The sequence below is a fragment of the Haplochromis burtoni genome, unplaced genomic scaffold (assembly GCF_018398535.1).
Source record: "Haplochromis burtoni strain Fernald_Lab_line unplaced genomic scaffold, NCSU_Asbu1 Contig_59, whole genome shotgun sequence".
In the NCBI taxonomy this organism is placed as follows: domain Eukaryota; kingdom Metazoa; phylum Chordata; class Actinopteri; order Cichliformes; family Cichlidae; genus Haplochromis; species Haplochromis burtoni.
Genome location: NW_024582420.1, coordinates 2,084,036 through 2,101,636, shown reverse-complemented (window position 1 = coordinate 2,101,636; position 17,601 = coordinate 2,084,036). Strand labels below are relative to the sequence as shown.

General features: G+C 40.3%; 1 protein-coding gene across 4 annotated transcripts in view; it reads right to left on the bottom strand.

The window, feature by feature from the left end:
* The window catches only part of syt7b (synaptotagmin VIIb), a 139,012-nt gene that overhangs the window by 40,430 nt on the left and 80,981 nt on the right, over positions 1 to 17,601 (bottom strand). For 3 of the 4 annotated variants that reach the window (XM_042221023.1, XM_042221024.1, XM_005931423.3), the window contains exons 5-6: positions 13,532 to 13,732; positions 4,572 to 4,919 (exon numbers count right to left, since the gene is read on the bottom strand). In XM_042221023.1, coding sequence (XP_042076957.1) covers positions 4,572 to 4,919; positions 13,532 to 13,732 — 549 coding nt within the window. The remainder of the gene's footprint in view (positions 1 to 4,571; positions 4,920 to 13,531; positions 13,733 to 17,601) is intronic. The other variant, XM_042221025.1, reaches the window with a different exon arrangement.

Below are 17,601 nucleotides of genomic sequence, written 5' to 3'. Positions count from 1 at the left end.
ATGTAATTTTCTTATAGTGAATTTGGAAAACACTTCGTTTTTAATGCATGACATGTACCTTTGTACCTGACCCCTTATTCCAAATGTGACTGCCAGCTAGTTTGATGTGCATATATTTTTTTTACACTAATATACATTTTCTAGCCAGAAGAAAATAATACCTTGTTGGACAACCTTTAGCTTTGACGGCAGCATGCATTTACCATTACATAATATAAGGTTACACAATATCACTATATTTATTTCTGTTGAGAGTTGCATTAATTTACACAAGAAATGGATCGCTGTGTGAGGTTACGGTTCGGGCTCTGTGGTGGCAGATCCATGTGTAAAAATGATCTCTCATGTTCCCTGAACCACTCTTCTACACTTTGAGCCTGATGAATCCTGGCATTGTCATCATGGAATATGCCGGCTCCATCATGGAAGAAAAAAATCCATTAATGGGAGAACCGGGTCATCCTGGTCTGGGGCTTATCTCATTTTTGGGCACCTAAGATTGCTGATCCTGGGCCTGACCAACTGAAGCAACCCCCGGCGATAACACCGCCCCAACAGGCTTGTATGATAGTCACTAAGCATCATGGGTGCATCCATCTGCCGCTCTTCTTGCCCTGATGATACCCTTTTCCCACTGACCCATATACATTTTTTTCTAATTAGCTTCATTGATAAGTGTTTTTCTTAAGGTTACACAGCAATTTAGCCAATATAAGGCTCTCAGCTGAAGGTGGTGATTTATTATTGGTCTGGCAGTGTAGATTATGTGTGCTTGTTAAAGGTAACAAGGAAGCACAATTAATTCGGAACCTTTCATTGATCCCAGGTTAGTATTTATTCATTCTTTGGTTTTATTATCAGTGCTGTTTGTTACACAAATGATTTAAACCTTAAGTTATTAGGGAAGTTTTGTTCTTTACCATTAACTCATCGAGGCCGTGAGTTTGCAAAGAAAAGTCACCCGGTCTTTGAATTACATTAAAGTTTTGTAACATTTCAGATAATGTGTAATCCCTCTGATTGCCTAATGTACTGTATGCTGTAGCATTAGGATGAGTAGAGATTTTTTTCAGCCAATTTATTGCTTCAAAGCTGAATTTCTTCAGTTCATTAACACTGACACAACACTGCACTGACATTGTATATGTGGCTATCATTTACTATTGTTTTTGTTTGTTAGAGAATAACAAAAGTGATGTTCAACAACGAATAACTTTTGATAAATAAGTGGGGGCGATCACATTTTTTTAACACCACTGTATGTTGCCTCTGTGAGTAATAAATATGCTAATATTTGTACAGAAAACCCTAAAAGAAAGGTTTGGATTGTCTCAGAGAAAAACAGAATCACCTGAAATGACATGCAAATGACATGCAAAGCAAAAAGAAAAAAGAAAATCCACAAAAACAGAGGTGCAAGCATACCTGCAACAAAGAAACACAATGTTCATTTGCAGCTGTTATTGTCTCTCTAAACAAGCCTGAAATCATCCAAAATGCATTTTACTGAACAACACTGCGCCATGAATTCAAAGCCATGCAAACAGTGCCCTTAACAAATGAGCATTTGCCCACAACTAACCTTGTGATTCACAGTCACAGACAGTAAGTCACATGTATGTACATATTGTACACTCTTCTAGCTTTTTTTCTCCGTTCACCACATTTATTTTTCATTTTTTACAACCCTTTACCATAGCATGCATGATCCAAGGACAACCTTAACATATAGTATTCTTCGCCACTACCTCTTCCCTTAAAAGCCAAATCCAACTTCAAAACATGTTTTTTTTTCTGATGTCTTGCAGCCCTTAACATCAGCTGGCTTAGTTTTAGGCTTAGCTATAAAAGATTCAGCCTCACATTTATTTATTTATTTACTTTTTATTTGGTGGATTAGGTGCTGTCTTACGTTTATCTGAATGCCTTTGTTGTGAATAACAGATAGTGGTGGGTGCTAATGAAATTGCAGAGACCCAAATGTTTATTTTCTCTCAAAAATTTAACTGGAAAAGTTTAACTCCTGCAGCAGCGAGCCAGTCACGTTGGCAGCGCTGACTTCACGTGTCGACGTGCATGTAGCTTAGAAACATAAATAGATTTAAATAGGATCAAAAGATTTTTTTTTTTTTTAAAATGAATCTTATCTCCTTCCTGATGTTTCCAGTTTCTTCTTAGCTTTTCTCTGATCTTCCTCCTCTCATCTCTGCACATTTCATATTTTTTGTCCCCACTCTCTGGAGTGCTCCCGACCAAACAAGGTGCTCTTTGTTGAAGTAGTATTGACAACAAGAGGAACACATTAGTACTTGAGAGGCTGCAGCCCACTGGGGATGTGTAAACAGCATCTACATGACGCTCATCGATAAAGTGAATGGATTTATATAAATGACCAAAAAAAGACACACGTGCTCCACGCTGAAATCATTGCCACCTACATCAGGTCTATTGATCGGAAAATGAAAGGGGAGCAGCTCAGATGCCACACTGCGTGACAGGTATGGTCACAGCTGGAGGGTGAAACTGCTGCTTTTGCTTGTTTATACACCACTGATCACAAATGCATGATACCCACACTGCCCCCACCCACCTCCACGTCTCCCTCTCCCACCACCTCCAGGGTCAACCGCTGGCGTGTTTGGTCCAACGAGATTCACGAGGACAGGGACAACCACCTTCGTGTGCATGATGTACACAGCCTTATTTGAATGATGATTCACATAGGCAGGGAGGTCAATAGCCCCGGAGACACTGCTAATGGGCGGACATGTAAAAGGTACAGAGCAAAGAGCTATGTGTATGGATGTGTGTGAGCATCTATGTTTGCGGTCAGGCGGGAAGGAGAGCTTTTACATGAGGCTGCTTTGCAGAGCACATCATCTGTAATCTATCACTCAAGCTAAGGGGTGGAGGAAGGCTCTCCATGCTCGGTATCAAAAAACAATCACTGACCATCGCACACCAGAAGCTTCTCTACTCAGTGAAGAATGAGTTGGAAAATTGGTGTTGAAAAATCACTCGTGACTTTGGCTAACTTTGCTTTATTTTTTTGTAACCCAGGTTGGGCTTGTTATAAGATTTCTGCTTATGATTGGATTTTTTTTTATCAGTCTGTCTTGAAAAAAACTTTAGAAGAAAACAAGTTTTGAAATCTGAATATTTAAAGATTGTTTATTTTATTGTTAGGCCTAACGCTATCCTGCGGTATCTGGCTGTTTTATACCACCTAAATCAAGACATAAAAGATGCACGTAATAGGGAAAAAAACAGAAGTTTGTATTTTATGGTACTGCTGTGTAGTTAATATATGCATGCTGTGGTGATGCACAGTTCCAGACCAGACAAGTTTAAATCAAGTTTGTTTTTCTTATGACCTGCTGGAATTACTATAAAAATATATTAAATATATGATAATAAACAGATGTTAAATCTGAACTTTTGCATGTGCCAGCGCTCTTTTTGTAAAATTTAAAACTATACACAAGTAAATAAACACAAATAAATGTAAATGGGAGCTGAAGAACATTAGAAAGTGATTATAAAATACCTTAAGAGAAGATAATATCACCTATTATTTGAGACATTTACATGATTGGCAATTAACAGCAATGAAAAACTAATATGTTAAAACCCTTGATGCCCGACACACACCTTTTCTACTACATGCATATTAATATCACTACACCCTGAAAATAATCATTTAAATGAGTCTCTAGGGGACAACCTCATCAAAATTAATAAATTGAAGTTCTGCAGAGACCGTAGAGGATTGCAGTTGATTTTGGTTCCATCCTGTGTAAAAGGCACACGCTTTGCCATTTTGTCACTTTATTAGACCACAGCTTATTCGGCAGCCCTTCAAGAAATCCCACACTCATGAAGAATCTCTTTCTGTTTCTGGTGCTTTATACTGAGAGCTTTATTTTGTCAGGCATGAGTGAAAAAAAGGGGGGCGAACAAAAACACCTCTCAGCAGCACTCAACAAGATTTAACAGCACCACGTTCCAGCAGTAGGATGCAACGTTTGAGTTACTTGTTTGAGTATTTAAAATTTGAGTGTGTTCCTTCTAATTGCCTACATTTCAGAAGGAAGTTTGATCCACTACTTTTACATACAGAGATGATTTATTATCAACTTAACCACAAATGTGGTGCATTTAAAACAGTTCAAATTAGCCCCGTCAACCACCTGCAGCAGCAAAAAGCTATTTAAACATTAATGATATAGTGATAATTATGTATTAGTGCGACACTCACGGGTCCATTTTATTATTCCTGCTATACTTCTCTTGTTATGAGTAATATTAAACATTTATATTTCGGTACACTTTTGAAAGCAGAACTTTTATTTTACAAAGTAATTTCACATTCAACTATTTATACTATTACTTACAGGATTTGAAGACTGACAATGCCACAGATCACACTCCAGGACACAAACGATAATTTGAAAACTGAAGGCAGGATTTAAGAGACTACAATAAAATGGTGCACTAAATTTAATAAATTTGTATTTGCAGTGCTGCACATATGATCCTCAACTTTACTTATAGGAAAGTAAAGTACTTACAGGAACGACTTAACATCCAGACCTCGGGTTCGGATTTGCTCCACCATGTGGTCCCAGCTGCCTGGATTTGACCTTGATCGGCCTGTCCCTGTTCCTCTGTACCGGGAGGCTCCAGCCGGACTCCCCCGGACCCCCCGCGGGCCCCCACGGTGGCCCCCCCCGCCTGGGCCTGTGTGCAACTGGCCCAGACTCTGCGAGGTGACTGGGGGGTCGTTGGGACCCGGAGGAGGCTGGTGAGTGAGGGGCTGTTGGAGGCTCTGCTGCCGGACCAGGGGCCGAGGGCGCGCCACAGCTGAAGACGGGATGTGCTCCAGGGTGGAAGCTGATGAAAGGGAAGCGTCCCCAAAGCTGAACGGATACATGGGAACACCGAGGACAGAGATGGATACAAAAAAAAGGAAATAAATGGAGTTAGAGATACGTAATGGGAATATAGAAGAAAGAGCAGGCCGTTTTGAGATGAAAGGGTGAAAGATGAAAGTATAAAACAAATTTGTAACATGTTATTATGTTGATATCAAAAGGAAGAGAGGATAAAAATGGCCAAAACATACATAAGCACAGCACTGACTGAACTCTAGGAGTCTGCAGTGACTATCCAAGGGAGAGAGACTTGAGAGAGAGCAAAGATCAGTAAAGAAGGAGTTGACAACAAGCTTGAGATACTTGTTAAACATCTGCAAGAAAACAGCTGTGCTGAATTTTTGCCTTATCTTGCCTAGCAGACCATACGTGTTTAGTCTGGCATACAACATATCATTCATATCCAAACTGGCGACTAAACAAACCTCTGCTTTTTGTAGAATCACAGACAAATTAAAAACCTGCAGCCAGTGACACTGGTCCCACTGGAAATGCACATTTTGCAGCATCAGAATGCCAAAATCAGGGTGTAGTCCTCTTTGCAGCTGTCCTTCAGGTTGATAAAATGACGAAAGCCAAACAAAATTATCAATTTATTTCACAGGGAGTGACATGGGTGACTCTACATTGAATCTAAATGCCCATCATGCCAGCTGTTCCACTAACGAGCAGCTAGTGCTGTCTAATAAGCCCATTAAAAGAAAACACACGAAGGCAGTCTGTCTGTCTATGAGCAAACAAACTGATGAGTTGCATTCTGATGTGTTCAGCGGTCATAGTTTGGGAGATTTTTTGTTGTTGTGCGTGATGCATTCAGTGGGATCAGGTCTTAAAACTGCAGCAGAAATCTAGAAAGGGTGAATCTTCAACATAGACAGATCTCCTCCTGCAGCTCTTCCTTCTTGTGCCAACTCCCTCCCAGCAATCAAGCATATGAGCATTTGCTCACACAATCAACTCTGACTTTAAACTTCACATAGGAACATGAACCCAGCTCTCCCAGCTGAAAGTTCTCCAGTTAACCACTAATACCTCCAACATCTTAATTCTCGTGTGGACTTGGACTCTTATTCTACTTTACATTACTCCTGTGATCAGGTCTGAAAAGATCTGATTGGTCCGGTCTCCCATCACGGGCTCGATTCTCCAACGTCTGATTAGAGCACAAGAAGTGCAAGAGTCTAGTCCCCCCCCCCCCCCCCCCCCCCAAGACCACTGTAATTACAATATACTGAAAGGTTATTAGGTTCTTTTTTCCCCTTTTATGATTCTACAAACATGGTTCCTACCTCAGCGTTAAGTGGAATTAAATTGGAGCTTAAGGTATAGTAGCACTATCTCTTCACTTGAGACTCGGCTCTCTATCTGCAGTGCTGAATTTCTTTCTCTCCGTTATCTATCTCCCTAATTAGCCTTGACCTACTTCTACCTTCTTCCCTTTTGCTTCCACCAATCTTTCTCAAAGGTCCTGTCGGCTCCTGCTATGTTTTCACTCGCAGCTCTTCCTTTTACCTTTGTGGTTCTCCTCTGCCTATTCATCTTTTCTTTACCCTCAGCCCTCACATCACTCTATAGCCACACCACCTCCAATCACCGTTCCTTAAGTCTGCCCTCTAATTACAGGTCTGCTACTCTTACAAGCATGTAATAGTGCTTCACCCCTTATCCTCCCCTCAATCACTGCCCTGCCTGATGACTGTAAGCTTGTGCTAAACAGCTCTGTCTGAAGCTAATGCAGTGAGGGAGGATTTACTGCCTGGACTTGAGTTGTGTACAGCAGCGCTCTTTGGTATTACCTCGGCTCTGACTCTGTTGGAGAGCCAGGAGACAAGCACCCTGAGGAGCAGTGCAATGCTGGATCAAGTAAATACAAGACAGGGCTCATATACATGCTCTGATGCATGCATGTTTTCTCTCATACAAACGCACACGGAGCACACCATTCGATCTTTCCTGGGGAGAGACTTTGATGAGTGTGTTTGTTTACTTGTGCCTAATATTCGAACTGAATAAATGTGAATTAATGTATAAAAGTTATTTGGCGGATTTCTGTTGAGCAGAATTATACGGTTTTGAAGTGGGAGGAGGGCATTTGGGGTTCCAGAAGTTTGACTTTTTTATTTATTTTCCTACACAAACAGCTATGGGCGACTGTTAGCAGGAGCACTTTCATGGCTTGGATTATCCCAGCTTGAATAATCAGTGCAACAGGTGAGCAACAGCAATCAGGAAGTCCGATTTTTCAGTAAAAAGTCAAAAACTATGACATAAATCTACGTCATTAGGGCAAAACTGTTTTGAAGATATGATCATCATTAGAAGAAAAAAATATTTAGAGCTCTGATGAGGAAAAAGAATTTCAAGCTAGATATTCATGTAAGAAATATGAACAACTTAAATCTTAACACAAACAGTTCACACAACCACTTATCCAAGCATAAACATGAAATAACTAAAATATAATCGCACAACTTCTAAATTAATCATTTGAACCTAAACATTTAAACTTTTATGAGTCTTTGTACTGAGCTACACAGTCTTTGTACACCAAGAATATGTAGAATATATATTTTTAATAACAGTACACTGTTACAGTAGATCATCCCTTTATATGTGCTCTGATAATTTTAGCTTCAATTAATTTAAAACCTTTTAGCATTTTTTACTATAGGTAATGTATTTTATAAGGATTCTTAGCTTTGATGAATTTGATTGTCTGGCTGTGTTTTACTCTACAGGATGCATTGTTCCTCAGATAAAGGAATTGGCATGTGGCAGGACAGGTGGGCAGGTGTAAAATGGGATGTTAAAAGAGGAAATTGATGACCTACGTTATTGCTGCATGATGATTTGAGCAAATGAACTAAAATTTGCAGCTAACTTTGGTATAGCCAAAATAAGAAGGTGACTTAACACCTTTAACACCCCTATATTCACCAGACACTTCATTAGTTACACTTTTCTAGTAATGAGTTGAAGCCTCTTTTGTCCTCATAAATGCATAAATTCTTGGTGGCACAGGTTCAATAAGGTGCTGGAAACATTCCTCTGAGATTCTGGTCCATGCTGGCATGACAGCATGTCAACATTCACTTGTGTGAATCTCCCATTTCACTACAACTCAAACGGGCTCTATTGGATTGAGATCTAGTGACTGTAGAGGCCATTTGAGTACCATTACTTGGTAGGCTAGGCTAACTGAGGCCACTGATGGTACTGAAGGGCAGAAAATGTGTATCCCCCACACCATTACACAAGAATCAGCCTGAGCAACTGATACAAGATGGGATTTTTCATATTGTTTATGTCTAATTCCGACCACACTATCTAAAAGTCATAGCAAAAATTCCAACTCCTCAGGCCAGGCCACATTTTTCCAATCTTCTGTTGTCCATATTTGGTCATCCCATGAGAATTATAGTTTCAGTTTCTTGTTCTTAACTTGTTCTTGGTCCTTTACCGCTGTAGCCCACCTGCTTCACGGCTTGTTGTGTTGTGCGGTCAGAGATGCTCTGCTTCATACTTTGATTATAACTAGCGGTTATTTGAGTTATTGTTGGCTTTCTATCAGCTCAAAGCAGTCTGGCCATCCCCCTCTGACCTCTGGCATCAACGAAACCTTTTCATCTAGGGAACTGATGTTCACTGGATACTTGCTCTTTTTCTGACAATTCTCTGTAAAAGTCTAAAAAGGTTATGTGTGTTCAAAGTTGCCTAAATTACCTTTCTTCTAAATGCTCAGTCTGAACTTTAGCATACTCTGCTTTGCTGCCATTTGACCAATTGATTAGATATTTGCTTTAATGAGCAGTTAAACAGGAGTACCTAATGAAGTGTCTGGTGAGTGTGTAATACCCCTTATTTTGGGGGGTTCAATAGTCACGTTATCATAGCTGACATCATGAAAAATTAGTATATCTTGATGGTTTAATGGTGACATTAAGCCAGATGTCTGAGCACATGCCGTATTACCTGCTTCAAGTCTTTTCACTGTCTTGAGTTTGACTAATTTTATCATTTGAAATATTCTAAGCCCTTTTCAAGTGGTTTCCCTTAAAATTGTGCTTTCAGGTACTGTACATCATTGCTGCCTTCTTTATCGGCACGGTGGCACCAGCCACAGTCATTCATACACCCTGAGCACGGTCCCTTTTTATCTGCTGTATCCAATTACTGACTTAGAGGGTTATTTTCACATTTCTTCTTGCTTGAAAGTCAATTAAGATGACTATAAACCTTGAATGATTTCGTAATTAAGGGAAATTGAGGAGGGTGAAAAACAAGGAGAGCGAGAAAATATCAACAGTGAAGGGTGAAAGATCGTATGGCAGAGAGACGTAAATGCTCAAAAATAGAAACCAATTCCAAAGGAGAAATGGAAATACAGGTGGATTTAAAAAGAGCAGGAAAACAAAACAGAGGAGTGATAGGAGTAAAGAATAATGTGGTGGGATAACTTAATTGTGGGGCGATCATGGCTCAAGAGTTGGGAGTTCGTCCTTGGGCAAGACACTTCGCCCGTTGCCTACTGGTGGTGGTCAGAGGGCCCGGTGGCGCCAGTGTCCGGCAGCCTCGCCTCTGTCAGTGCGCCCCAGGGTGGCTGTGGCTACAATGTAGCTTGCCATCACCAGTGTGTCAATGTGTGTGTGAATGGGTGGATGACTGAATGTAGTGTAAAGCGCTTTGGGGTCCTTAGGGACTAAGTAAAGCGCTATACAAATACAGGCCATTTACCATTTAAATTCATGTTTATATCAGTATACTATTTAAATAAAGGTCACTCAAACATAATGCACAGGGACAAGAAAGCACAATTTCAATAAATGCTGCGAGGTGAGGAAACAGAACCATTGTCCTACATTTAGGGCATGTGTTGTCTAATTGGTGAAGATGTTTTCTTGGTTTGCTTGCAAATTGTTTATTTGCCTGTGTTTTCTTGCTGTGCACTGAGCTCTCCAGTTCCCTAATTTTCATTCATCATTTTATGCATGGAGGCAGTTTCTATTATCTTCAGTCCAATCAAGAGGCAAATATCAATTCTGAAATCACAGTTTTGCTTCCTAGTTTCTAATTAATCTATTCTATCAGAATAACAGGGGCAGGCAGTATTATGAAGAGTTAGCTAGTAATGAAGGAATTGTGACTGAGTGGAGAGATGGCTTTCATCTACTGTGCTGAACGCTATTGTAGAGCTCCACTTATTAATCTATTGTATATTACAGAGTACTGCTCTTAATTCAATGATCAAACTGTTTCCAGGAGACCGTTTGATTCACACATGTTATTGTCATTATATCTTGTATGTGCTACAGGTGTTGAAAAAAAATCCAGCTTTCAGCAACCAGTTTGTTTGACAAATTATAATTGCAAAAATTCACTTAATTGTAGTTTAGAAAGCACTATTTGTGATGATTTACATTGTTGGATAACATGCATTTCTTTTTTAAATGTTTTCTCACACTTACATATTTCACGTCATCAAATTTGCAGTTTTAAAATAGTGATTTCGTTTACTAAGGTAAAAAAAGGGGTCCAAACCTACCTAGCCCTGTGTGAAAAAGTAACCGCCCCCAAGATATCACTTAAACCTGTCTGACACGACCAAAAAAAACTCAAGATGTCAAAGTCATTGACATCTATCAGTCTGAAAAGGGTTACAAAGCCTTTTCTAAGGCTTTAGGAATCCAGTGAACCACAGTGAGAGCCATTATCCACAAATGGAGGTGCAAGGCTTGCAACAGTGGTGAACTTTCCCAGGAGTGGCTGGCTTACCAAAATTACTCCAAGAGTGCATCAACGACTCATCCAGGACTCATCGCAAAAAACCCAGAACACCAAAGTGCAGTACTGCAGGCCTCACTTAAGGTCATAGTTCATGATTCACAAAGAGACAGAGCAGAAATGGCACCCAAGCAAGAGTTCAAAGGTGATAACCACTGCTGAGCAAAAAGCTTGTCTCACATTGGCCAAAAAATTTAAGGAAAATATTCTGTGAACTGACACAACAAAAGCTGAACGTTTTGGATGGTTTGAATCTCGTTACGGCCGATGTAAAACTAACAGAGCATCTAAAGAACATCATATCAACAATCAAACATGGTGGTGATAGTGTGCTTGTCTGGGGCTGCTTTGCTGCTTCGGGACTTGGACGACATTCTTGATGGAAATGTGAATTCTGCTCTCTGCCAGAAAACCCTGAAGCACAATTGTCAGCTGTTAGTTCATGCTCTGAAGCTCAAGGACACTTGGCTTATGTGGCAGTATAAGTCAAGTTGTCAGTGTCCTACTCAAAATCTGGACTTAAATCTGATTATGATGCTTTGGTATGACCGTTGGAAAACCCTCCAGTGTGGCTGGATTACAAACAATTCTGCAAAGAAGGGTTGGCCAAAAGTCCTCCACAGGGATATAATAGACTCATTGTCAGTTATTGCAAATGCTCTATTGATTACTGAGAGGGGCACAACCAGTTATTAGGTTTAGGTGGCAATTATTTTTTCATAGAGGGTCAGGCTGGCTTGGATAGCATTTTTCCCTTAACATGAATTTTGTTTTTACTCTGGTTATCTTTGTCTAAAATTAAAATTTCTTTGACTATCTGAAATTTGTAAGTGTGTCAAATATGCCATAATAAAAAAATAAAAGGAAGAAATCAGGAAAGGGGCAAAAACTTTGTCATAGCACTGTATAGTAATGATTAGTGATGTGCGGATCGATACTGAAATATCGATTCCTCCGATAGCAGTCATTTATGTTCTAGAATCGATACTCATATTAAAATATCGATATTTTAGTAATTTAGGGTAAATTTGTAGGTTATCATTAACAGGAACAGAGTGGAAAGAAACTGTATCATTTGGATTGTCTACATTGGAAGGAACTACTTAGTCTTTCGCCTGTCATAGTCATGTGCGAAGTACGTCTGTATAAATGTGTCCAGCCCCTTAGTGTGCACACTCACAACAATGGCTGAGCGTTAATGGAGTCATGTGCAGACGTATTTTACGTCCACAAAAACGGTTGAGACGTAGTTTGCAATACATGTGGCAAGAAAATGAGGTGTTGTGGCAACACTACTAACCTCATCAAGCACTTCAGAGTAAATCATATCACAGAATATGACGAGCTTATGTTGAGGCGAACTGAAGCGGAGGACAGGGACAGGTGCTGCTAGGGCGAGACAGACGTCTCTCACAGAGTCCTTTAGTGCTGCAGGCAGGCAACATGTTCAAATAGCGCACAACTTCAGTTTTTTTATTTCTATATGTTAACTGTGCATTATTAAACGATAAGAACAAGTAATCCGATGTCCTGTAATCATTATGACGCTATAATTTGAGATACAATAACTGAAATACGTTTTTGTACAAAGTATGGGTATCGGATCAGTATCGTCGATACCACCCTGAATTTTACTTGGTGTCGGATCGGAAAGGAAATCAGTGGTATCGCACATCACTAGAAATGACACCAAATCATAAATCTTTATCTCTGCAACGAAGCTGTTACATTAAGCTTGTGTGCTTTTTTTAATGCCACACAATGAGGGCAGCTGTTAATTCCATCCATTCATTTTCTTAACCACTTATCCAAAGAAGGGTCACAGTGGGGCCTGGGATGAGTGGAAGAATGTGTAAAGGTCACACAGAAAGGTTATAGCTAACAAATAGCTATCCTGAGTCTATTTTGTATTTCTACTTCAAAGTTTTAGAAACTTGGGACTGTTTTGGTTAACGCAAAATGAAGACTGGGGCCATCCTGTGACTTGGCCCTAGTCTTTACGTATACATATTTCCCTTTGGTTTCTGAGAGATAACATCCTTGTGTTTGTATTTACTGTATGTATTTACAGTTTACTCACACTGACTCTTTAGCAAAAAAAGAATCCAGTTTTCAGACTTTTGCCCTGATTAATTAAAGGGAGTTTCATGTCAACGCAAGCAATAAACTGCTCAAACTTTGGGTAACTTTTACTACCTCCTCCCACTATGCAGCACCGTTATCGAATGATGTTGTTTACAGTATCATCTTATCATATTCATCCAGCAGTTACTAACAGAAGGTTCATTTGTATCACTAGCCCGGATAAAACTGCTCTCCTGCTGTTTATCCAGCAACCCACTCAGAGTTTAAAAAGCTGTTACTTCAGACGAATGAACATGTCGTTTCTGAAGATCTTCAGAGAGCATCTGTTTTGTCTGAAATTCTTGAAACTGTTACAGCCTTCAGCAAATTGGAGCCTGCAGAGGAACAGTACAACTGCGTGAATTTGCTTTGTCTGCAACATCACTTGGTTGGCAGCTGACATAAAAATGGCATTTGTTTATGAGTGAGGAACCTCTCTGTAGCCAAGAGGTTTAAACGGTTACTCATGCATAGCAGGTGCATTCTGCAAAGCATCTTCTCTTTAAAGCCTGCTTTACATTGTCTTCACCTGCACAGGGTTTCAAATGTGTAAAAAGAACAAAAAAAAGAGTACATGCAACTACTCCATCCATGATATTTTTACAGACTCACTTCCTTGATTGCCACACCATGCTGCTGTTGTGCCCACTGTAGCCCCTCATGCGTGCCCCATGTCACCATGCGCCACTCACTTGCTAAACCGCAGGCCTCCGGCATGCATGTGGCTCTGGACCGTCTGCCAGCGCCCGGCCTTGCTGCCCCCCGTCACCATGCTCCGCACGCTGTCGCTGCGACTGGGCCCTGCCCCAGTCCCAGAGCAAGCACCACCCCCGCTGTCACTGGCCCCCGGTGAGGGTCCAGCACCACCCTGCCCACCCTTATCCACAGCCCCACTGGGTGGAACGGTGGGGTGGGTCGTAGACAAGGAAAACACGGACAGACAGACCCACGAGAAGGTACAAACAAAACAAAAAAGAGAGAGATAGACGAGAGACAGACGCACAGAGCCGGAGAGCAAAAGTGTTATGAGTTAGTCAAATCGATGACTAAGACACTTCACAGGCACTCAGTCTAGCCACAAGTGTCCAGTGAATAACAAAAACTTGGAAGAGCAGCTGCTCGTCACCAATGCTTTGACTAAATTGGAGAGGACAGTCATCTCACTCTTTGGGGACTAAAAGGGGGCAAAACATATTTACAATAATTCAGTTCAAAGCTGCACAAAAGCTTACTCTGTTCATTGTAAAATATGTTATTAAAGCAACTTCTTAATGTCGAATTTACACAGATTCTCACTAAGTGTGGAGTGATATTCAGAAAACTTTTGTTATTGTAGCTGCTCAGTCCACTATATCCTAGTTTAAGGTAAGAAAAGGACCACAAGAACCCGACATTCTGCCCATTTCACTCATACATGTACACAGCAGTGACCAAGCCGCTGGCTCTCGGAGGCAGGCATAGCAGCCGAGAAATGATGCAAATGCGTCATTTTCACATTTTAAGACTGCAGGGTATGAAAACAGAATGCTATAGTCTGTTCACAAGAACTCGCCTGCAGCACTTTTATGCATTTGCATAAAATATTTCACTTAATTTGCAAATATTCCCATTGAAATAAAAAAAAAGCATTTCATTTTAAAGTGTCCTCTTTTCTTCAGAGCATGCCACAAACCCAACCCCAGCTGACCTGGACTGGGACGTCACAGAGACGAGTACAGACAGAACGCTGAGATCAGTACGGGACCTTTTGATTGAGGACAAATCACACGACACACAGGTGAACAACAGGAGGGCGTCCACAACGACATTCAAGCATTAAGTGTAGGCTGACAGTTAAGTGAATGATTGTTTTTGCAATGATGAATGTGATATAATTAATCACAACTTGAATATCATTACTTGAATAACATGTTCTTTTTCGTGACTTGATCCCTTTTTTCCTTGCTTTTAGATATAATTTGTCTGAACTGTTTCCAAACAGTAATTTTCGATTTACCTCAGAAAGACACCTTTGAAAGCTGCTAAACAAACTTGCTTTGTACAAAGGAATCGCCACAGTAAGGACTATGAAATAGCTCAGTGATCCACTATCACCCTATTCAGAAATCTCACCATTACTATCTTATCAAATGCCACACAGAATTAATCTTGTCAATAACAGAATGAAATGCAATCACAACAAAAGCTATAATCACTGCTGTTCGCTGAATTTAAAAATAATTTCAGCACCACTGCACAGACACCAAATAACTGAGCGCCCAGTGGTTTTGAAAGAGTCAAGTGAGTTATAATTAGAGAAAATAAGAAAGAACAGGTTCACTTAATGCCTCAGTGACTGTGTGAGGTGCATCTAAATGATGGAATGGAGGTTGATATGAAACAGACGTTGCACTGTACACCAAGGATACAGTGTCACTATTTTTGGAATAAGGCTTAGTAGACTAGACTCAGGAGGGCTATCGGGGAGGCTTAAAGCACTCAAAGTACTATGAGTGATAGTACGAGTAGTGACAACAAGCAGAAAACACAGAAAGAGTGAAGGAGAAAGGGGAGTGGGGTAAAAACACGTAACTTTACACTCACAAAACCCCCCAAAACAATCCATCCATCCCTCCATCCATTCGCTTCCGCTTATCCTTTTCAGGGTCGCGGGGGGCGCTGGAGCCTATCCCAGCTGTCATAGGGCGAAAGGCGGGGTACACGCTGGACAGGTCGCCAGTCTGTCGCAGGGCTAACACATAGGGACAGACAACCATTCACACCTAGTGGCAATTTAGATTATCCAATTAACCTATCCCCACAAGGTGCATGTCTTTGGACGGTGGGAGGAAGCCGGAGTACCCGGAGAGAACCCACGCAAACACGGGGAGAACATGCAAACTCCACACAGAAAGACCCCGGCCTGATGTTGGAATTGAACTCAGGACCTTCTTGCTGTGCGGCAACAGTGCTAACCACCGTGCCACCGTGCTGCCTAAACAAAACAAAACAAAACAGTGAAAAAAGTCAGACCAAAAACCACGTCATTAAAGGAACAGATGGACATTTTGAGAAATACAATTATTTGTTTTCTGGTGGAAAGAAGAAAGTACCACCCTCAGATATTGAATATAATACTGAAAGTGTGAACTTTCACTTTTCATTCAAGATTTGTAACAAAAATTTAGAATTAACTGTTCAGGAATTGCAGCCATGTTTACACACAGTTACTCATTTTCAAGCTACAAGCTAACATTATTTAAATATAAGGATTGTTTTCAGTAATTAGATGAAAGAACCCATTCATCCCTTGAGATGCTCTTCCAGGCCTTAACTGCTGCTACTTTCAGTTGCTGCTTGCTTCTGGGTCAGTTTTGTCTTCAATAACTGAAAAGCTGCTCTGCTGGGTCGAGCTGACCTGGGCATTGGACTGCATTTGAGCAGTTTTGCAACATTTGGAATTAACTGTTCGAAGAACTTTTCCCATTTTTTTAGTGTAACCAGTTCACCCATTGTTGTAAGCCTTCTGCATTTACATTAATGAAGCTGCCTCTTTATTTGGTGCATGTTCAATAATCAAGATAAGGAAATCTGATACAGTTTGGTTTGTTCATTTGGGTATAGCTTTTCACTTCTTCTTCAGTGGAAAAACTGAGCATAATATCAACGAGTTGGTGTTGTTACTATCCTCCTATCATCATAACAATTGTAGTCCAGAATCAACATAGCAACTGACGAGTCACAATGTCTTAGCATTAGCCAAAAAAATAGCTAACGCTATTAAAAACTATCACTGGCATACTAATATCAGTAACATAAATCTGGCTAGGAAACCTAACTTGATAATATATTTATTACACTGTTCAAATTAATAAAGAAAACACTGGAAATGTTAATAATTTTTTTTCATGAAGAGGGTTTTATATTAACAAAAGCTTCTTTTTTCTTTTTGCTCCACATTCCAAAGTTATGACATCACAACAACGTGATTGGTCAGATGCAATGTTGATCCTGGACCAACATTACAACCCGATATTACAGATATTACATGCTGGTCATGCTGGTCCACTGCGTCCATTTCACGCTTTGCCTCTCCAAAATGTGAAACAGACACACATGCAGAAGTTGCAGTAACAACAGAGGGAAACATTTTATTTCAAGCCCACATGAAAATAATCACAGGAAAGCATTTTATCAGACATTATTAACGCATTTACATGTAAATACATATGGCAATTAGGCACCCTGAAATTAACTTCATACGTCATCTCCGCTGGTAATTCAACTTCCGCATGCACAATACAACTTCTGCATGTTCACGTTTTGGAGAGGCAAAGCATGAAATGGACAAACTGGACCGGCGTGCCTATTACATGTTTTGCTGAAGAAGTCACTTTTTCTTCAGACCTCTGAACTCAAGCTAATCTGACCACATCTTGACTGCAGATTTATATTTAAAGGGGATTTACTATTTTGCATGCTACACTCCAAAGTAATCCTCCCTTATTTATTTATTTTTTACTGGATTCTGGTGCAGCCCCTTAGTTCATTCTCAGTTTGAAAAAAGAAGCTTTAGCTCTTAATAAAACATACTACATGAGTAGTATCATGTCATGTCAGCCAGAAAGCAAATAATCATACTTCTCTGAATGTCAAAGTAATCCTGACAAAAACTGAAAAACTCATTTTCTTAGTGCACTACGTTCAACCCTCTGTGGATGTTGGTTATTTATTACACAATCCTGAAAAGAAGATTTTAATATTTGGCGTTGAGTGCCCCCCC